Source organism: Oryzias melastigma, linkage group LG4, assembly GCF_002922805.2.
Source record: "Oryzias melastigma strain HK-1 linkage group LG4, ASM292280v2, whole genome shotgun sequence".
Lineage (NCBI taxonomy): Eukaryota > Metazoa > Chordata > Actinopteri > Beloniformes > Adrianichthyidae > Oryzias > Oryzias melastigma.
Window position 1 is genome coordinate 20,272,815 of NC_050515.1, and position 22,707 is coordinate 20,295,521.

General features: G+C 40.1%; 2 protein-coding genes across 6 annotated transcripts in view; one reads left to right on the top strand and one right to left on the bottom strand.

Moving 5' to 3' along the window:
- Positions 1 to 7,163, top strand: part of LOC112150755 (carboxyl-terminal PDZ ligand of neuronal nitric oxide synthase protein) — a 159,486-nt gene extending 152,323 nt beyond the window's left edge. For both annotated transcript variants that reach the window (XM_024279227.2, XM_024279228.2), the window contains exons 11-13: positions 3,856 to 4,034; positions 4,125 to 4,246; positions 4,843 to 7,163. In XM_024279227.2, coding sequence (XP_024134995.1) covers positions 3,856 to 4,034; positions 4,125 to 4,246; positions 4,843 to 5,458 — 917 coding nt within the window. In that variant the 3' untranslated portion in view covers positions 5,459 to 7,163. The remainder of the gene's footprint in view (positions 1 to 3,855; positions 4,035 to 4,124; positions 4,247 to 4,842) is intronic.
- A 9,431-nt stretch (positions 7,164 to 16,594) lies between these two features.
- Positions 16,595 to 22,707, bottom strand: part of eef1db (eukaryotic translation elongation factor 1 delta b (guanine nucleotide exchange protein)) — an 8,020-nt gene continuing 1,907 nt past the window's right edge. The window contains exons 3-11 of one of the 4 annotated variants that reach the window (XM_024279223.1): positions 21,193 to 22,439; positions 20,244 to 20,364; positions 19,637 to 19,708; positions 18,645 to 18,707; positions 18,311 to 18,398; positions 17,681 to 17,787; positions 17,403 to 17,600; positions 17,128 to 17,322; positions 16,595 to 16,713 (exon numbers count right to left, since the gene is read on the bottom strand). In XM_024279223.1, coding sequence (XP_024134991.1) covers positions 16,675 to 16,713; positions 17,128 to 17,322; positions 17,403 to 17,600; positions 17,681 to 17,787; positions 18,311 to 18,398; positions 18,645 to 18,707; positions 19,637 to 19,708; positions 20,244 to 20,364; positions 21,193 to 22,439 — 2,130 coding nt within the window. In that variant the 3' untranslated portion in view covers positions 16,595 to 16,674. Of the gene's footprint in view, positions 16,714 to 17,127; positions 17,323 to 17,402; positions 17,601 to 17,680; positions 17,788 to 18,310; positions 18,399 to 18,644; positions 18,708 to 19,636; positions 19,709 to 20,243; positions 20,365 to 21,192; positions 22,612 to 22,707 lie in introns of those variants that run through there. The other 3 variants (XM_036211598.1, XM_024279224.2, XM_024279226.2) reach the window with 3 other exon arrangements.

A 22,707-nucleotide genomic window follows, 5' to 3' on the forward strand; every position in this document is an offset into this window, starting at 1 on the left:
TTCCCCACCAGAGATCCTCCATGGCAGCTTTCATTCCTCTTGTTACTGAACTGGAATTGCCTAAACGTTTGAGTGTGTTGTCTTGTTATGAACACTCTTCTCTTTTACACTGAAATCACTTAGTGATTTTAGAAAGAAATCTTGCTTGTTTTGCCTTAAATCAAACAACTGTGCAGAACTACACTGCTTTTAAAGCAGTGAAGACTGTTAGAAACTGCTCCACTGTAAATCCTGCTTTTTTCATCACTGACCTTTAACCAGGTCAAACATACTTTTAATCCCACTGGGAATAATTCTGTTTGCACAGAATTTCCAAACTTTCCCTTCATGTAGTTCTTAATCACTTTTAGTGCTGACTCAGCAGACATAAGTGGTGAGTAAAAGCATTCAGCAGTAACTGAAACTGTAGCTCATTCCCAAACACCATGCTTTCTCACTATAACAGAAGGCTAGATGATAGTGAGTCCACACAACAGTGCACTTGTGTGGCTGAGTTACAAGGTGACACACACACCGTCCGGCGTTTCCCCAGTGTCTCTTGGGGGCGACTACAATAGAAAGCCCAGACATTAGGTCTAGATTACACAGTGAAGTGGGAGGAATATGTGGCTCCATTGTCAGGTGGGATCAATAAGGGTGGTTTACAGTCCGTGTAATGTAAAACTATTGATCCAAAGAGCGCTGATAACATCAGTCTGTGACTTTACACTGTCCTCACATGTCAGAACTTACTTTAGACTAAAAACATGAATGTTTTGGTTTAAATATGTTTTAATATAGACACACAAGTATGCTTTCTCGTTCTAAGGTCAAAGTTGAAGAAAGTGGAGCACTAAAACTTTAAAAACTATGAAAGTATTGCTACCAGATTTTCAAAGGAATGGGAAAAAAAGGATAAATATCGCTTTAATTTTCTGGATCTGAATTAATTAAAATAGTTTGTTATGAGTGCTTTTAAATTCCTAATGTGTAGAAGTGTGTCACAGCAACATGGAGAAACATGGAGTGGTGAGGATGAGGGAAGAGCAGCCAACTACCAACACCTGAAAGTCACAGGAATTACTGAACTATTTTTAAGGCTGATTTGGCAGATGTCACCCTCGAATTAGCAGCTCTCGTGACTCTCTTATGTTTAGATTTGGTTTAGTGTTGGTTTATTTTACAAACATACATCAAAGTCTAAAGGAGAGTTGATCTAGTTTTTCAACATGTGTGAAGCCTTTGGTCTCCACATTTGAACCTTTTTTTGGGGGAGGAGTGATCCATTTTTTTTGGTTAACCCCCCCCCCCCCCTTTTCTTTAGCAACAGTATGTTGTTCTACATCCTGATTGGCTGGAGACTTTTTCAATCATTCCGTGCCGTGTCCGCCGTACAGATAACGTGCTGCTCTCCACATCTACTTAAATCTTTATTTCATAAGCAGATTCTCATTCAAGTCTAGGGGTTGGTAAAGGATGTAACATAAAGGTAGAAAAAGAAAAAAAAAAAAACTAATTTTAGCAACGACTCAAAAACTCTCAACAAGAGAGAAAAGTGTGAAAATTGGTATGTATGTCTAAAAAAGGTGTGTGGTAATGAGTTTTACAGCCTTTAAAATATCTATACTCTGTGGGTTTCTCCTATTTTTAGAACGTAACTCCCATGATAAACGAGGAAACACTGTATACTCTATGACAGGAGTGTCAAACTCAATCGCACAGGGGGCCAAAATCCAAAACACTCCTTAGGTCGAACAGGATAAACATTTATTGAACACACTAAAATAAGATTTTTAAAACTTCAAAAACGTAACTTTTTAACATAACTATGAATAAAAACAGGCAGGAATATTATTCTAGAATAAATCAACTTAAACTTAAAATAAATTTCAATATTTTACTCTCCATAAAAATGTATTCATTCATTCATTCATCTTCCAGACCGCTTCTTCCCTTTCGGGGTCGCGGGGTGCCGGAGCCTATCCCGGCTACTGATGGGCGAAGGCGGGGTCCACCCTGGACAGGTCGCCAGTCTGTCACAGGCATAAAAATTTATTTTGTTAAAATTATCCAAGTTAGAAATAAATGCAAGATAACATCAGGCCATTAATAACAATAAAATAAAATGATGTGGAGGGCCGGATAGAATTACCCGGAGGGCCGGATCTGGCCCCCGGGCCTTGACTTTGACACATGTGTTGAGTGAGAACTGGACTGATCGACCCCTCCCCCCCATGTTCCAAACAGGAAGTACTCACTGGCTCCAAGAATCCAAACTCCCACAGACTTCTATAGACAAACAAACATTACACAGTCCATCTATTTGTCAGAATAACTGTTCTTGTACCTATTTTTATCATGTTCCTTCTAGTCTTAATTTTTTAGTCATAAACTGGCCAATCAGATGCCTCAATAAAAGCATGTGCTCTTGTTTCGAATGTTCAAAACGTTTGATTGACAGACTTTCCTCTTGCCCGCTTTTAAGTGATAGGGGTGTGGCTTTCATCACACTCACTCCTGATTGGCGAGACTGATTGCCATAGAAACATTGACTCAGGTCGACTTGGACCAATCACGGCTCACTTACATCGTCTGGTTTCAATATGGCGGTGTCTGTGTTGCAAAAAAATGGCGACTGAATTGACTTCATTTCATTGGAGCCGGAAGTGAGTGATTCTCTGTGGGTGACATCACACTCACTCAGTCCCGTTCTCATATACAGTCAATGATTTGATCTGACAATCTGATATACTCTTTCCAAACCCTAAATCTAGCTGACCCACCCCCACACTGAAGTGATTAGAGATTCAAATTTGGTCTGGAGCTAAACCCTGAAGCTCCACACTTCATTTACATGCATGTTGATGTTGTGATTTGATCAAAATACAGATCTCCTCCATTCTCATTCATCCAGCACACGCACATCCTGGCTAGCTCCTTCTGTTTCACACACGCTGACGAGTTTTAGCTACTGATTCATTCCTTTATAACAACTACCCCTCAGTGCACGCTCCAGTGAATAGTCTTGGGAGGTGTAGTGGGTATTGGCACAGATCTGTGACACATGCAGCTGGAAATATTTATTTCTGATTGTTTAGTCTGAGTCTGAGATGGAAATCACAGTACAATTGCAGGTATGGAAACAAAAGAGGAACTGCCTTTTTTTTTAGAAAGTGACTCATAGTTTGTGTTTCTAAATAAAAATCAATTCATTATTTTGGTTCTGGATCACATTTCTTCTCTCCTCTTCTTCCTTTGCTGATTCATGCATCAGTTTGTCAGAGTCCACATCCGTTTTTTCTGCTCAAACCTCAGAGACAGTGAGGCTTTTGTCACCTTTTAGCTGTAAAATAACCTGCAATCTGATGCTTCTCTGTCCCATTAAACGCTTTCCGAGACCCGTTTCTCTCTGAGAGGTAAGATCTTCTGTCTACGCTGGGCTGATCCTGAGCTCCTGTTTTGTTTTTGCTGTGATCCTGCATTTTGACCCATGTCTGCCTCACCGCCATGACTTTTCATTTGCTTTTGATGTGCATGCATGGTAGCCGTGGCCTTAGGATTTATTTTATGTATCATTGATCACAGAGCAACTCCATCTGGAGTCCATATGTTGTCCACATTTCATGCAAAAAAAATCTGAATCTGTCTATGATGCAACATGAGTTTGTTTTGGGGCAAAGCTGCAGAGACGAAATGCCTCCGCTCCCCAACGAGGGACGTTCAAACTGCACTTCATGGCCATTTAAATGAGCACACTCTTGGTTTGGGTTAAGAATCTGGATTCTCCCATGGGATGCTGGGAGTTTCTGCAGCTTTGTAACATTTTTTTAAAAACACATTTCAAAGCTGCTTTTCTTCTCATCTTTTTGTCTGCAGTTGATCAGAGTATGTTTGAGAACTCTGTTGCTCAGCAGCCGAGTCCTCAGACCTCCAGGTCCAATCAGCCCGGTGCTCGGCGCTCCTCGGCCAACTCTGCCTCCGCGGACTCGCCGTCCTCTGGAGGACAGCAGCGGCTTAAAAATGCCATTAACCTGGGCAAGGCGGTGGGAGCAAAGGTTGGTGCAGCAATCGCTGATGTGAGCATTAGAACCCGCGAGCGCCGTCTGAGCACGCCCAGCTATCTTAATCGTTTATGCCCCCTCCAGGTCAACGATCTGCTGAGAAGAAAAGAGCCGAGCCACCTCGGGGACATCGGCGTAACCGAGGTCAACAAGAACGTGGCGACAGCGTGGAGCAGCACGAATCAGCTCGCCGCCGCCGCCAACAGGTGCACACAAACGCCCGCATTAGCACTTTTCTCCTTCCAGCTGAAACAAATCCATCCCAGTTAGATCGGTCTTTGTACTGGTGCTGAGGAGAGGAGAGTCCACACTCTCCGCCTCAGGCCAGGTGAAATATTTACCACTTTTTGGAACTGATTTTGAATTCGTAATCAGATCTCCTGCTCTCACGTGAAGCCCTGAAAATTGACCGAGCCCGTCCTCTGATCCTTTTTGTTTTGCCTTGGACTGGAGAAGACTCCGACATCGCCGGCTGTTTGTTTGAGTGTGTTCGGTGGTTCAACCAGCCGCATTGATCGCTTCTCTCCATCCAAAGAGCTGTTCAGCAGATCTGCTTTGAATTCCTGATGAAGATGTTCCGTAGACTTTCCTGAGATGGGAAATTTGTATATTTATTTTTTCCTAAAAGTTGACATGGTTCAGATTCAGGCCTGCTTCTTTACTTCATAAAGAGTCTTCGAGTAACACTGTCATATTGAGCTGTTTGTACACAACAACGAGTGAGATTGCTATTTTTCACTAAAAACCTTTTCTTTCCTCTCATCATCCTCACATCTGGTTCCTCCTCGTCTCTGTTTTCCAGCCACATCTCCTTTGACTGCTTTCCTCGGCTGGACCCGCCCCCTCCTGGGAAGAAGCGGCACCCCCGAGCTCTGAAAACCACGCAGGACATGATGATCTCCTCTGACCCCGTGGTTTCCTCGCCAGATGCCGCTGACACGCCCCCCTTCCTCCCTCCTCCTGAGAAGATGACTCCCACCCCTAAAGAGGAGGTGAGGAACAAGGAGCAGCAGCTGGAGGAGGAGGACGAGTCCACAGATGTCACACCTTCGTCCGTTCCAGCAGAGGATAAAGCTGAGACGGATTTAGAGGCGGGGAACGACTGCAGGGCGGATGGAGTGACGGCAGGAGGGCCGGAAGAAGGGAGCGCCGAAGGAGACGTACAGGAGGATGAGCACCGGCAGCAGCCGCAGCTCTCTGTGCCAGACCTCATCAACAAAGACCCGCCCGTGGAGTCCAGGACCAAACCCTGCGACGTCTGGCAGAAGGCGTCCGGCCCGGACTCCAGGCTGGCCTCCACCCCGCGCTCCGACAAAACTCACCGCATCAGCCTGGGCGAGGAGGTGCTGCTGGGAAACGGCAAAGACAATGGCTGTGAGGAGGCGGAGCCTCACCCGGACCTGCTGTCGTTTGAGTGACGGACCAACAGCAGCTCAGAGAAACCGTCAGATCAAAGACTCGCCGCCAGAACAGACATGAACTTTTGAACCAACTTTTTAGTGGCCAGGAGACTTCTAGGTCTGAGGTCAGTCAGACGCCGCAGCTGTTTTTTTGTTTTTTTATGAATGAAAAGAGAAAAACATGAGGGAAAAAGCTGCAGCTGGTTCAGAGCAGTTCAGCTGTTTCTCTGATTACGTAACAATGAATGTATTTCTATGTGCAAAATATCCTTTAAAAAACACTCAAACTCTGATTATCCTGAAATCCTGTAATATATTTCATCCACTACAAGTGATTTTTTTTTTTTTATCACTTTGACTATAAATCGAGCAAAAGCTGCTGCAATAAGACACTAATATATGATGAATATCCAAATCCTTTATATTTAGAGAACATTATTTATGCGTTTGAGGTTTGGAAGAGAAGGAGGAAGTGAAAGGATGAGCAAACAGGAAGGTGTTGGTTAAAAGGTGGACTTTCACTCCACTCAAGAGCAGAAGTTTTTGAATCAGGTTTCCTCAAGAATGATCAACTTAAAGATCATTCTCTAATTATTTGAATCAAGTTTTGTTGTGGGGAAGATTGAGATCAGCTTCCTGCTCCGAACGGACTGAAAGGGACTTGTCGTTCTGGAAGGTAAAAGTGACGTTTAGCCAAAGAGAGAAGGACAGAATGAGCTGAGACCAGAGAAACCAGAGACCAAAGAGTGAAATTAACCACTTTTGAGGCAAAGAAAAGCAATATTATTATTCTTATATTTACACTTTACTTGACAATTGACAGATGTAAGCCAAAGTCAATGCATAGAAACATTTTGTTGCAGTTTTATTAGTATTTTATGTCTTTTGGGGGGGGGTTACTCATGATTTATTCTTTTAAATAACATGGTTGCTTTAACAAAAAAAGCTCACAAAGCAAAATATTTCTTTACTGTTTCTTCTCCTTTTTCTTTTAGCAGAAATTCATCAATTTCTGGAAGTTGGCTCTTAAAATTTGGTTAATTAACCTTTAACTTTTGTTTTAAAATACAGAGAAATGCAGAGAAGCTCCGTATTAGAATAAAACGAGCTGCTAATAAACGGTGGAAGCATATTTCTGCAGTGTCAAAGGGAATTCCTACATTTAAGACATTTGTGATCATTGTGTAGATTTTTAATCACTGATCTGGAAAGTGTGGGTCCTCTCTGGAACTGTAGCTAGAATGTAGCTGAATAAAAAAATATTTTGTGATCATTAGAGTTCAGAAAAATGACACTTTATTTCATGGATTGATGATAAAGGTGCAGCTTTTCTTTGAGTTTTCTTCTTCTACAAACTGTTTTGTAAGACATGAAGGACAATGATTTACTGTTTATGGGTTATTTAGCTGCTTTATTTTGGATAAAAGAGAAGATACATTTATGTTTCTGCCTCTTTGATGTATTTTATTCTGACAGAATTTCAGCAATAATGAAGGAAACTGCTGCTTTCGACCGCTATGGGAAAACGACTTCAAATCTGGGACTTTTTATGGGTCTTTCTCTGTTCCATTACATACATTTATTATATGATTTTTATGTGACAAAAGAATCAATGCTTTAGCTTTTTATTTTCATACTGTACTGTTTTTTTGTTTTATGAGGGGAGGTGATCTTTTCCTGCAACGACTGTAATCTTATAAAAATAGATTTGATCAGGACTTCCTTGGTTTGTCTTGTGTTTCCGTCTTTTTTCCGTCAGTCTACTCTAAATGTATTCTGGGAATCTAAGCGCCGTATTTTGATGGAGTTGTGGGTGTTCGTTCTCCTGCAGCAGAAGCCGGTCCTCTTGTGTCGAGATCCAAACTCGGCAGTGACCCAGATTGCGTGGAGGAGGCTGATCTGATGTTTCACGCCGGCGTTCTCTTCCAAACCCGATGCCTCTCTTCCTCCTGGCGTCGCCGGCCTGATGTTTGTCTCTCAGGATGAGCTGGTGGGAAACAGCCAATCAGAAGCCACATAGAGCTCCCGTCACTGTTGAATAATTTAAACCCCCAAACTGACCGTCTACAAAGAAATCCAGGCTTCCATGCATAATCGAGCATTAGTCACCGCATGTTTTGTCATTTGCTTTCATGAGTTTATGCTGATCAACACAGAATAAACCTCCAATTTACAGACACAGGTCGTGTTTAATAACTAAAAGAAATACAACCATTAATACATCTTTGAGCAGCAGAGAAACTTTTACTTTTTTAACCTAAAATGTAAAAAAATAGAAACCAAAAAAATAAAATTTTACTTTTTTTTCCTTGTTTTTCCTTTATGGGTCAATCATTTACGTCTCTGATCCACATATATGATCTGATGTTATTTTACATCCCTGATCCAATCCTCCACATTCACCCGGATTTGGGATTAGCATTAGAAACCTCTGGATTGCGCCCTCTTGTGGTCAATCTTTGTGGGCAGTGTAGTGGAAGCCATAATGGACCCTAACACGGATTGATCTGTTGTAAGAAATTAAGCACTAACAAAAAAAAAATTCTTCTGATTTTTCAAAATAAAAGTTCAATTTATAAGCTTTCTACGTTCTCTCCATAGTCTGTGATCTTGGGCTCAGAGTTCTGTGAGGTCTCAAGCTTTATGGTTTTCATCTGACATTTCTAAAGGTGCATTTGTGGACTCCAGTGAAATGTTGTCATGAAGCTTCAGCTTTACTTTTACTCATTCCTCTCCAGTTTAAGATATTTGGTGCAAAATGTCAAAGAGGTGCAAATCTATTAAATCTTGCTCCAGGCTTTTTCTTTCACCGCTCTATTCCGATATAGGGAAGACTGTGTTCATCACTGATTTTCATCCCTTTCCCCTGTGCACGGAGATTTCATCCAGCTCTCTTTCATTTGTAATGATCATGTGTGCAAATTCTTTGTACATTTTCTGGAAAAAAAAATGCTACAGTTATGTCAGACCCACAATTACTCAATAAATTTTGACTGGAAATAACACAATTCTAATAAAAAATATATATAATCTATTGCCTGGCAATTTAAAGTGCAAAACTCTTCTCAATGTCTTTTTTTAATATCTTTCTTAGGTATGTCGCAGCAAAAATTAAAATAAATATAAACTTTTCCATATTTTTTTTTTACGTTTTTCTGTCTTTAAAAGTTAAGAAAACTCAATAGACAGACAACAACAACCATCAACATTAGAAACACTCACTTTAATGAGCCTATTTGACTGTCAACTTTAAAAGAAAAATAATTAAAGCTTCCTGTCGTCTCTGCATAATGCATACTGTCAGTGCAGCTGAAGTGCTTTTTTTAATACTGATTTGTGTTCAACTTAGTATAAAACTTTTGATCACTTATTTAAATGTGAAACCAGGAACCATTTTATAAGTAATCCTGCAAATATATAAACCTTAAAATCTTAATTTCAAGAGAACATTAAAACAGGTTATTTATTTTTATTTAAGTTCTACAGCTTCAAAATGTATATTCCAGTAAAAATTAACTAACTATTAGTAATATAAGGTTTGATCTTTGACATTTTGATGCAAAAACTAATGACGAGGATCGGCTTTTCCCCTCTTCACATCAGGGAAAATAGTTACACAATTTAATGCAAATTTTTGGAGCTGCATTTATTTTAGTAGGTCGGATCAAAAATTCATTTTTTATAGGATTAAGGAGGTTTATGAAATTATGAATTGATTATTTGATAGGTCGCAGGGGTGGCACTATAGGGGGGAACTGTCCAGTAAAAAGTTTTGTCCCCGTTTTTTGAAGTCAATACTCGTATCATTATTATTATTATTTTTTATTTATTATTTTTATTTTTTTACTCGTATCATTATTAAATAAAAGTTTAAGAAATCATCAAAATGATCTGCTTTAAATAATTATTATATTAATACACTTTAAAATATTTTTGATGCTTTCATTTGTATCTGCCCTTCCAAAGTCTTGACCCTCCCATAGAAAATGTTCCAGCTCCGCCACTGATTGGTCACTTGTTTAAGTGAGTAAACGTGGTGGGCGGAGCCTAATAAACCCATCACAGCTGATTAATTTGAGCAGCTTTATCCTCCAAGGAAGGTGGTGTTTGAAGCCTTAAAAAATGACTTTATTTTAGTGGCTCAAGGCTCCTTCCTCTGTCCAAGCTCCTACAAGCTTATAGATGCAGTAAAGAGCAACAAGTGTCGCTAGTGCATCAGGCACAGATGAATAGCTTCTGTCTGCTGAAATGGATTTTCTGGAGAATTTCCCAGGAGTCCGGTTACTTCACAGGTCGCAGGAGCAGCAGACCAGAAAGCTGCTCCAGCGGCGAGGAGGCGGGTGTCACGCTGATGAAAGGACGGGCCGGAGGAGTCTGGATCACTGTGATTGTCTCCAGACCGGTAAAGAGACGGTGGGCTCTTTGCTCTGCTGCAGGTCAACCAGCCGTCCTAATGCAGACCGACACCTGAAGCTTGTTTGTAAAGAGTCGGAGCAGCTCTGAGATTTAGAGCTAATCTGACCACAGTTTATGTTAAAATATTAATTAGTTCTACAGAAATATTGACTTAACGTTGATAAGACATTTTTATAGGTCAAGATATCAGACAGAAAATGATACGGACTCACCCGGATTTGTATCTGCATCTTGATCTGTGTGTAACTTTGGATTTATAACTCATACAATACATTTAGTGCATAACTTTGCTGTGTACTTCCAATTCTGTATTCACAAAAAAGACAAAATTAAAAACCCATATTTAGACTTTTTTGTATTCATTATGTGGAATATTTGTTTAAGAAAGTGGGAAAATGTCAAGTTTTCTCCAGATATTATTCACAATCTTGAGTTCAAAGCGGCCAATGAGAAAACTCTGATGACCCGCCTTTAAATAGAGTCTCCATGGCAACAGCCCAAACTCATGCAAATTAATGCCATCAGGACTCAAAGTTGCTCAAATACTTTGTACACTGCAAAACGGAATCTAAAGAACATTTATCTAACTACAGTATCTGTCTTGCATTAAAATTTAATCTAAATAGGACATTTTCTCTACAGCAAAATACTCTTAGTTTGGTAAAATTGTCTCAGCGACGAGAATTTTTTTAAGAGAACATTTTTCAAGCTCCAAACTTTATTTTTGCTTGCTTACAGAAAATGTTTTACATTTTAAAAATGCTTGACTCATTTTAGGGGCAGACAGCAAAAAAGTGTGTGATCCACCTCATAAAGCTGAAAACCTGTGGTAAAAGATGCAGTTGCTATGGTAAAATGACAACTGTGCTCATTGATAAAAAGCCATCGCACAAACTCACCACCAACATGAAGTAAACTGAATATTTGTAAAGAAGCTACCACTTTTCTCCTTTGAAACACCTGAGCTGTTTGTGCTGTTATTATGCCAAACTGTGTCTCCAACAGCAGCAAAAACACACAAACAAAAGAAATGATGTCTGTTATTGACAGAGGTGAAGGCCGTTCAGCTTTGATGCAGCTTTAAAGGTTTTTCTTTCTTCTTTTTGGTGCAAATTGAAGGACTTTTGCCCCCCGGAGTTCATAATGTCCAAACAAGCCACTTCCTGGTTGCATTTTTTTCTGCAGGTCATAAGAGATGAAAGAGAGAAACCAAACCAATCATGGCCTTCAGAAGGGAAGTATGATGATAGCAGAATGTGTTTGTTTTTGAGACATACTTTTGGAAATATGGGACACAATCTGTGAGTATTTTGCTTAAATCTTAGCAGAAAAGATGCAAAGTCTCATTAGTGAAGTAATGTATGCTGCTTCAGAATCCGCCTCAGCAGAGACCACTTGGAAGAAGAAAACTCAACACGAGTCTTGTGAAAACATTTCCGGTTGATGAGTTGACACATTTTCCAAGGATGCAGACAAAATCTTCCTCCTTTCCCATGCAGACGGCATCTCGGCCCCTCGGAGAAACGGCGGTTCTGCCAGAGCATCAGTCACTGCAAGCTGGCGGGATAAAGTTATTATCGGCTTTATCGACCTGCGCAGGGAAAAGATTACAGCTCTGGGTTTGTGTGGGAGAGAATGAAAGACAACCTGAGGACTCCAGGCTCAATTAAGTTTCACAAATCTGCAAAAATCGCCTCTGCGACGGCGGACGGGAAAAAACTGTAATCTGAGGAGGAGATGCTGAAGTTTTCTGACACAAACACAAAATGCATTATGGGGAATGAGTGGAGCTTCCCTCCTGACAATAATATTGATGAGTCAATCAATGGGCGAGCGTAATGAGCTCCTCCAGCTGGTTCAGATGGTCAAACCCAAAGCAGTGTTGTTATTTAATCAGATGAGGCGTCTGTGTTTATCCAGACAATGAAGGCAGACTCACTGAGTCTCTTTAAATAGCTTCACTGCACATCTCCTTTCACTCATACCAAAAGAATAATCCCAAAAATAAGCTAAATATTACCCAATAAGAAGCAGAAAAAAACATTTTTTAATTAATTTTGTCTTATTTGTCTTTTTTTTTTTTTTACTAAGCAGCAGTGGATGCAGTTTTGCAGCTCCACCCATAAATAGTAACTTTTATCCTAATCATTTCCAAATAAAACAAATGTGGGAGGGGCATCAGCCCAAACTTGTCATACTAAAGCTACAGAAAGAGAACAAAAGATTTTTTTTATTTTTTTCCCTAATGCATTTAGGGAATCTGTTGCTGCACCTGAAGGCATCGTTTCCAAGCAAAGCTGGTCCTCCTCAAACGCTTTAAAGCCCATCTGCTGGATTTGGCGTCCATCGTACCTGTTCAAGGTAAACGTGATTCATCAAGGTAACAGAGCCTCACAAAAACCGCCGTGTGCTCATTCAGCCACCACCTCCAAGCAGTTCAGAGAAAGAATGTAACAGACAAAGAAGAAAAGATAGAAAAATACTTAAAGTGGATAAAATATAAAATCTCTGGTGGTTGGTTTTCAAGTTTGAAACGTATTTATAAGAAGTTTTTTCTCCATATAAATCCCTTAGAGAGAAACTCTATTTTACAGGTGAAGCAGTATTTCGATGAGCTGCAGGAAGAACCTCCTCAGGTTCTCCTGTCTCTCTCCTCTCTGTGGAGGAGGTCTCTGACAGTAATGGCTCCCGTCTCTCACAGACGATGCCTGCTCCCGCCTGACTTTGACTGCTGTTGCTCTGTCCACTCATGACTGACCAAAGCACGGACATGTGGAGGTATTCCGAGCACATCTGTTCACAGTCAGCCTCCAGGTTCCATCCATCCATCCATCGTCGGGGGGGGGGGTATTAGTGCCTTTCAAAGGGCAGACAGGGGGCAGACTTTATGACAGGAAGTCAAAGAGTGCCCTCTACAGCAGGGGGAAAGCAGACGGACCGCTTTGCTTTTCATTGACTTGATTAGTTCTTTTAGGATTAGAATAAAACCTAATTGAAAGTGTGAACGTGAAGAGAATATTTTATTTCTCAACCTCACCTTCTGGTCTTTTAGCTATTAAAAAATCCATCCATGCACTCGTCTTCTGGTTCTGATGAAGGCTACGGAGCAACAGAGGATCTCACTGGTGTCCTCAGGTCCTTTTGGACCTCTGGTTCTGATCCGTTCTTGTGCAGACTCCACTCAAACATGTATCAGATTTTTAGATCAACAAGTTTTCTTAAAACCGCCAGATTTCAAAGACATCAGCAGATGTTTGGAAGAAGCAGCCAACGGTTCTCATCTCAACACAAAGACTTGTCCAGCTTTTGATAACTCGTACCAAAACAAAAGTCATGGTTCCATATTCAGAGGACAGAAAAACAAGTTTGTTCTGCTTAGAAACGGTTTTCCTGCTTGAAGCACGGTGGTGGAAGAGGGGTGATCTGGGCATCTTTTCTGCAAAGAATTTTAAATGAAAAAGCAACAAAAAATCAAGAACAACAGTCCTATAAAAAACAAAACATTTTTATTAGAGTAGCAAGAATTTAAGAAAATAAAATGTGTTTTAACAAAATGCTAAAAATATGTAAATAAAAAAAATAAATAAATAAAGAAGACATTAATGAATCAAAGTGACTTTAGGAAAAAAAAGTCTGTAAAGAGGTTTACACTTTAGTGTTCTTGTTTTGTTATGATTATTTTGAAAAGATTTACTTTGAGAGAAAAAAAAACGTTATTTTAGAATAAAATGTACTCCAGAAAGAATTATTTCACATTTCAATTTTTGCTTTCATATTTTTTAATGGTTGAAAATGTCATTACAGAAATGTTGCTGTCTGCAGCTGCTCTCCTTTTAGGAGTTTGAGGCCCCACAAACATGTTTTTAATATAATTGAACACACTGCTCCACCTAGTGGACATTTGATGTCACTACTTCAGAAAAATTACATCCAAACTAAACTTCACTTGAGGTTTTTAGGGCTGCAGGATAAAGTCTTCAGAGATGTTCATAAGAGAAAACCATCTTTTTTTTTGGTCACATTTTATGTTTGCTCTTTATCTGCAGATGTAAAATAGGGTTGATATTTCAAGATTTTATAGAAGTTCTTCTTTTTTTCTGTAATTTTTAAAAACTTTCCAGGGATCTCATCTCCTTTAATGGTTTATTCCAAAACAGTCGCCTCCAGTGGGATCGATTAACTTGATGCAGAAATCCACCAGCAGGCCCCAGACTACAGTGTGTGTTCTGTTTACAGTTACTGAAAAAAAAATGGAGAAATGTCAGAAAAAATGTATTCTGTCACTCATTAACTGTGATGAGCTGCAGTCAAATTCACCCCTTAAATCTTTAAATATCCAACAGAGACTAAATCAATTACCAAAAAAAAGAAAAAAAAAGAAATGTTCTCCTTGCTATTGTCTTTGTTGAGTAAAACAAACATTAAACGTATTTCATAATATTTTTTTTCCTAAATGTGCTCTACTGTTTAGTTGCACAGGCAGTTAAATGGTTAAAAGAGCAGTTCTTCAACTCCCCAGAAATAAATGAAAATAAAACATGAATTCTTCATAATGAGAAGATAAGCAGATGATATGATTTATAACCAAATAATTCTGTGAACTGAATTTATTTGGTCGGTTGGTGTATTTATTTATTTATTTATTAGAAGATTGTTTCTTTCATTTTTAAGTTTTTTTTGCAGCATTCTATTTTTTCACTTGTTGCACTTTATGAGATAGTTTTGTTCTCTTTGCTCCTACTTCACTTGTTGTCTATAATGATATATTTTTAAGTACAAATCTCCACATGCTAAACTGTTTTCATTATTGTTTGTCTTTGTCTGTACAGTTTTAGTTCAGCATTCCCATCTGCACTTAAAAAAACATTCAGATTTTAATGACAGAAAAGTCGATTCAACTTTTGTTTACAAATCACTTATCAAGTCTGTTCTCAACTAAATCATTTTATCCCAGTTTGACTTGGTCACCATAGATGATAAACTGCAGAATAACTCAGACACACAACAAAACAGAAAGTTTACTGTGATGACCAGGCAGTAAACAAAGAAAATAATAAGTTTGTCGTGTTTTCTGCAATGGTTTAGCTTAACAAAGAAATAGAGATGGAACTGTTTTAAGCTAATATTAATTAATAAATGTTAAAATTATTTGCATCTCTTAATGGTGTATTTCTATATGTATAACAGAATATTTTAGTGCTTTAGTGTGTATTTTACCCTGCTTGAAGCAAACGTTTTTTTTTAATTGGTTTACAAAACGAGGCTTAAGGTTTTAATTTTATTCTTGTATTCTATTTCTAAACATAGAAAAAACAATGTTGTGATTCTAGCTTTCACCACTAGATGGCAGTCAAGCTTTTGATTTAACGCTCTGTTGGACGCTTGTGTTGACTGGTGTGTGTGTGGATTTTATGCTTTTAAACTTGTGGTGATGCCAGATGACAGTTTGGATTCTGTAGAAAAATAATAATTCATGTTTTCATTCAGGGCTTCAGTTTTAAACAGATTTTGACGTCTCTTTAACACATAAATAATGTTCCCACATGTTCTCAAATTTTCTTTTCAGAAACTGAAGTCAACCTGCATAGCACCTTCTTGTGGTTCGTTGTGGTCATTCACTGGTTGAATTACTTTATTTTAACAAACTATAAAGTTTAATATTTGTCTTAAAGCCCTGAACCTCAAATATTCAATGAGTTTTAAGCCTGGCTTAAATACATTTTTATATAAAAATATAATTCCACTTGAAAGGCAATCTAACACAAATTTTTAAAAAGTAGTTGAGCCTTTCTAGAAATGTGTTACTTTAAATTTGATTTGTGAATATGTTAAGAAACATGGACACTTGTATTTATGGTTTGTTTCCTAATTTTAAAAGAAACTACAATTAGGCGTTTGTCTTTCTCTGCTAAAATCTCTGTTAGGTTTTAAACCTGTACATGAATGAGCAGCTATTGATTAAAAATTCAACATATAAGTAATAAATGTTGATTTTTAAAATTTATATATATATATGAAAAGAAGAATTGAGAAATGAAATTGTGTTTCAGTGTGTAAAATACACACTAAAGTACTAAAATGTTCTTTAAATTTGAATTTCTCATCATCCAAGCTATGATGTTGGCAAACTGCAACATCAGACAGAGAAGACTTGTTTTATTTTAAAAGTTTTCAGCTTACTTGAACACACCAACTCCTTCCCTTTAATTCTCTGTAACTATGAAGCACTGGAGCTAACCTGAAGATATTTTAACAGGAGACAACAGATGTTCTGCAGCGTCTCCTCGTTCTTTGTCAGCAGGGATGCTCTGGTTGTGCATGCTGGGACTTTCCTGCGTCTGGAGGAGTCTGCAGTGCAGCTTGTCCGCCCTCAGCATCTGTCAGGGAAAACGGGAGCAGCCGGAGGAGGTTCCTGCAGCCGTGCAGGATTGGACGGCTCTGGATCGGCTTGCAGGTCTGCGTTTGCCTGCAGCACGGCTGCCGCAACACCTTCCTGCATCAATGGAGCCCCATATAATAAAGGGAAGAATATGCATCACTAATGTGAACTTATTCAGATTAAAATAAATAAAAAAATCCTTTCAGTAAAGTCAAATCTGGACTTAATCTACGGAAAAATGTTCCAAGTGAAATTAAGTTGAATCTTCATGACAAAATGATGTACAGCCACTTTTATGGAAAATGTGCAGTTTTCTTTTGAATCTTTTATTTTGCTAAAAAAAGTCGAATAAGAGCAGCTTCAGTGCAAGAGTGTTTTATTAAACCGTCGACACATTCAGCAGAGAAACGAGGCGAAACAGAAGACAGGCGTCCACAGATCAGATCTTGTTGAAAGCTGCTACATCGACACTCTGAACCTGAAAGACAGCAGAGAAAAAAACAGTTAATATTAGTCTCTGTGTTAGCTCATTTTAAAGAGAAATACTGGTCTGTTTAAACTATTTTCACCTTCTAAACTCTTGTTCTTTGTTTTCAGTCCAATTTAATCAGGTTATTAGCTTTTATGTCAACAAACTGTGGCAGTAAACTTTTTTTTATTCTTTAAGAGAAAAGAATTCAGAATATCGAAGTAGAAAAAAAAAAACATTAAAGACCCACTTCAATGAAATAGTTTTTGTGTGTTTTTAACATGTCTTTCTGGCATTTTATGGTGATGAAGGACATATATAAGAACATGAAAATTCCCAAGTATTTCTTTATTCATATTGTTGTGAATCAGGAGCAGATGAATAAAAAGTTTTTCCTTAAAGTCTGAACTCTGCTGAACTTACAAAGTCTTCAAATTTAGTGATCTCCTCCTCCAGCAAGTCTGTTCCCACTTTGTCGTCCTCCACCACGCACGAGATCTGCAGCTTCTTGATGCCGTAACCGACAGGAACCAGTTTGGACGCCCCCCATAGCAAGCCGTCGGCCTGCACCGAGCGCACGCACTCCTCCAGCTTTTTCATGTCCGTTTCATCGTCCCACTACAGGAAGCAGGAGAGCAGAACTCAGCGTGACGGGAGGACATGGAGTCCATCAGCTTCACTCAAAGTCTTCAACTCACGGGTTTGACGTCCAGCAGGATGGATGACTTGGCGATGATGGCGGGCTTCTTGGCTTTCTTCTCGGCGTACTCTTTCAGTCTCTGCTCTTTAAGTTTGTCCGCCTCTTCGTCTTCATCACTACCAAACAGGTCTATATCATCATCATCCTCCTCATCTTCTTTAGCAGGGGCGCTGCTCTTCTGCTGCACAGCAGAGCCCTGATAGAGAGGAAGGAAACATTTGTTGAAAATTACTTTTTTTTTTTTAAACTGAAGCTGAGACGCTAAAACTAACTTACATTTGTGCAGGACTGCGGCGGCGCCGCAGTCACAGGCACAGGAGGTTTTTCCAGAACGGCGACTCGACACTCCAACCTGGAGAGCGCCGCCCGCAGGTCATCCACCACTGAGGGAACACGAGCAGAGTCAGGATGCAGTCCAATGGGATTCCACAAAAAGTAGATACAGGTACTGACTGCAAACCATCTGTGTGCACTATCGAATCAATACCAATAGCATCAACCTCTTCTAGATTATTGTTTGTGGCACACGTCATACACATTTTGACCAGAAGGGGGCTCTCCAGCTAAACCTCTTTCAGATCCACAACAGAGGAAATGTGTGAAAAGGCTTGTGTACAAACAAATAATCTTGTCGTTGTTTAGATTCATTCATTTTACTGCTAGAGCAGAAGATGCAGAACAAAGAGCATCTCTGCAGATATGAAGACAAAAACACTGGTGGATCTGTGGGTATTTATGCACTGATTAACAAGGCTAATTAACTTCCTTAAAGATTATGTTTATGCATCAAGAGACAGAACTTTTATGTTCTGTTGAGACAAATGAACATTTGAAACGTGTTGCTTCCACCTTAAACTGACAGGTCTGTGCTGTAAAGGACAGAAGGAGTGAAGATAACAACCCCACCTTTGTGTAAGCTCTTGTTCTCCAGCTCCAGGCTCTTGATGCGAGAAATGATTTCTCCTTGATCGGCTGGGTTGTTGCTGCCGGCGTTCTGCACAGATTGAGACGGCGAATGATTTTATGTGGACACGTTGAAGGGATGAACCAAAGAAAACAATGAAGCAGACCGAGGAGGAGCACAGCAGACTTCTCTGAAGTTTCTACGCAGAGAAGACATCCCAGCAGAACTGCTTCAGCGAGGACCCAGACTGAACATTAAAGACACCAGCGAATCGACACAAACAACCAGAGGGGCTAAGCTTCCTGTCAGCGACACTCGATGTCTGGAGGCACTTACAAGCAGGGACTGATGGTTCAGGGAGGGCTGGGCAGATCCTCTGCTACACAGTGAGGTCTTCAGCTATCAGCAGGAGGAGCAGGAGGAGATTTTAGGTATGAAAAAGGAAAGAAATCAGGCGGAAAAATGGAGGAAATGCAAACTATAAACAGCACATGGTAAAAACAAAGAATCACAAAAATGGTAAAGAAATTCAATAAACATAAATAAAACTAACTAAAAAAAAAGGTGGATAACATTTAACATGTTCCGAGCATGTACAAGCTGGAACATTTAAGCCATTGAAATGGAAAACAAGGGTCCAGATCAGAAAACGATGAACTCCAGGACCAGAAAGCAGCAGCTTGGAAGATGAAAAGAAGAGAAGCAGCTAAAGCAAAATACCTTCTACCCGTTCCAAGAATCATTTCTGATGTCTCTACCAGCAGAACAATATAGCGCTAGAGACTCGGAGACGCCACACCGTGGCATTCCATTAGAGATTAAGCTGTTAAAGACTCTCTGATTTATGCGAGGAAACCCAAAAGGTTTAGATCGTCTTCCATATTTGGGCAACATAAACAACGCATGTTCAAGCGGCCACTTCCAATCAAAAGTCTACGTAAATCTCGTGCTTCCACATTCAAAACTCTCGTGTAGCATAGCTACGTACATCATTACAACCAGTTTTCAGGCTCAACAAACAAAACACTTGACCACTGAACACCAGCTAAACCAGGTCAAACTTGGCATGCGTTTTTAAACAAGTGTTTAGTCTATGTTGTTCACACTTACTAAGCAGGGAGGGGTTTCTTCTTCTTTTCTACTGTTTAGTTGGAAACTGGTTAGTGCAAATTGATAAAGCGCTGCATATGTCGTGAATAATGAACGAAACAGTTGATGTTATTAGAAAAACAACAGAGGTCATCGGGTGTCAAAGTTAACCTTCTAAATAAACTGTACAAGTTTTCCCCCTGTGACGAGACGAACGGAGCACGTGCACAAAAGCTTACCCCCGCTAAAGATTTCTGGATGTTTTCTCTGGCTCGAGCAATGTCTTGGAGAATGGCATTTGCACCGACATCCTGGAGAAACACAAACATTAGTGAACATTAACATCTGTAGAAATGAAATTAGTCCCATTTCTACGTCAGTTAAGGTCAGACTTCCAGAATCATTTTCAAGATCTGAGTCATTTCATGGAACCACCCACCATGACTGAGTTTTAGAAATGTAAAATTAAATGCATTGAGAAGAGGAGTAACTAGAAGGTGTTGTCTGCTTCTGGACTGATGGTAAGCATCAGCTGATTGTATCCAATTCATTTAATTATATTTTAAAAGGGCAGTTAATGTCTTTTAAATGGGACATAATAATTCATCTGTTGTAACTGAAGTGTTTTTTAAGTCATTTCCTAAAATTAAACAACTGATTATAAATATGCTAAATTTCTTTTAATGACGATCCAACATCTTATGTATCGGCACAATGTGAAAGCCAACAGTTATTTATCAACTTTTAGGGTTGTGTCATGTTCTGACCCTTGTGACTTCCATTCTTTTGCCCAACTGCATTTAAGTACATATAAAAGTGGAAAATATTAACTTGGAGTGAGCTTACCGGCATTGTCTGTACGGCGCCTCCGTTTTTGTGCTCATAGAAGCGTCTCTCTGCCTCATCATATTGTGGTTTGTCAAACCAGATCTTCTCTTTGGCCAGAAAGTCTACTGAAGCCATTTTCCTATGGAGGACAGAGGAAGCAAAGACAATGAATGATGGAAAGACCTGAGGAAAAAAAAACAACACTGCTTAACTATACACTTACTGGCCACTTTACCAAGCACACTTGTCTGTTTGTTAATGAAGATTATTTATCAGCCAATCACATGGCAGCATCTCAAAGCATTTAGGCGTTAAGACATGGTCAAAACGATCTGCTGTAGTTCAAACTGAGCATCAGCATAGAGAAGAAAGATGAGTGAAGTGACTTAACGTGTCATGGTTGTTGTTGCCAGACAGGTTGGTTTGAGTGTTTAAGAAACTGATGACTTACTGAGATTTTCACCCACAATTCTCTCTAAGGTTTACAGAGAATGGTCTGACAAAAAAAGGGAGGTTGTTACCATGGATGTGTGATGCTATCATATCAATGTGGACCAAACTCTCTAAGGAGTCTTTGCCAGGCAGTTGTGAAAGTAAAAGGAGGTCCAACCTGGTGCTTGCAAGGTGTACCTCATAAAGTGGCCAGTGAGTGTTTATTATTCTTAAAAGTCACAAATATTACAATGTTTAAATGCCCTAAATGATGCTTTTTTTTCTTTGAAATGTGTTCACCATACAAACAGTCTGCCAAACTATGTGAAACAATGAACCCAAGAAAGCAGCCATTACAGAAATTCAAAGAAACCAATAAGAAGTGAATAAATGAGCAAAAAAAACAAAACAAAAAAAACACGCACACACACAATGTGGGAAAAAAAAGAAAACACATGGGAACGTATGATGAGAACAGAAAGGACGCATGAACTGAAACATCTGCTGCAGTTCCATTCTCCCCGTTAGGTCATACTTGTCCCTTTGTGAGCCCTTGGAGGCAATTTTTGCTTCTGCTCGTCGATCCTTCTTCGCTGCACAGGCTTTAGCTGCTCTGGTGCCATGGAAACGACTCTCTGCAGCATCCCACCGCCCCTTGTCGAGCCACACCCGCTCGCTGTCTGGATGGAGGAAGTATATTCCTGGTGTTTCTTCCTTCTCTGGAGCCTCAGCTGGTTCCTCCTCTTCCTGGATTGGGTGAAGAGCGTGGAAAACCTCAGCTTTACCAAGGAGGACCAATGGTTTCTCCTCCACCAGCTCCTCCTCCTCTTCTTCTTCCTCTTCCACAAGACTCTGAGGATGGTCGTTACATCTGGAAGTTGAGGTGCAGGTGGGCCTTTTGGAGGAGTTGTTACCGTACATGTTTTGGTAGAAGGCGGCTTCAGCACGGTCATACAGCGGTTTGTCAAGCCACACCCCCCTTACCAGCTCAAGCGGGATGCGGGGAAGCCCGTTAATTGACTGCCGAGCCACTGGGGTGGAAGCTCCCTGTTGGATGACAGGGGTCGCAGGAGTTTGAGCTTGAGACTGATACCCTTCATCGGGCGTTCTTGATGCAGCGGGGCAGTTGGGTGAGGAGAGGAGGACTAAAGAGTTAGGAACTGCTGGAGGTGCAGAACCCTCTGCGAAGCAGCGTTCCGCTTGGTCGAAAGACGTCTTGTTGACCCAAACTGCCTGTTTGACATGGTGGCAAGCCACCCGATCGCCATGGTGACAGGCTGGTCCTGAGGAAACTGGAGCCACAGCGGCAGCATTGTTTGAGCGTTTCCCTGAGGATGGAGGTGAAGGGTTAGACTGCGAGGTCTTGTGAAAGGAGGCAGTCAGCCAGTTCTGGTAGAGGCTCTCTGCACGCTCGTAGATGCTGCGCTCAAACCACACATTAGCGCACTCTGACTGCAAGCCGTTCAACACATCTTGCTGGTTACAGTCCTGACTGGTTTGTTTGTCCGGTTTTTCTTCTTTCTTCACCTTGTCAACTTTCCCTTCTGGGCATTTGTCTGGATTAGACGAACGTTTTCTGCGGCGGCGAGATTTCCCGCTGCGCTTCAAATCTCCATTCAAGCTGCCGCTCTCTGGGGATGATGACGCAGTCTCTCCGTTTCTCTGGCCCGGTTCTGCCTTTTTCCTACCTCCCAGAGATGCTTTTGTGGACTGGTCCACTTGACAACGACTGGGAGCGGGATCTTGCTCCAACTTATCCTCTACAGAGATCTTCTTTGACATCTTTGAGCAGTTGTAGGAGAAAGAATAACAAGTACAGACTTTTGGATTAGTTAGAGAAAAGTGAAAAAGATTCTAGACATAAAAAAGGGACTTCTTTTTTATGTCTCTTTACATAATAGACTTTTACTTTTAACTTTGTTACAGAGTCATACCCCAAACTACAACTGGAAGCAAACAAAGAAGTCGTCTGATCCATGCAGAAAACATCCAAGCAAACCAGTTAATATTATAGATGACTTTTTGGAGAGCTGCTAAAACAGAGACCTTA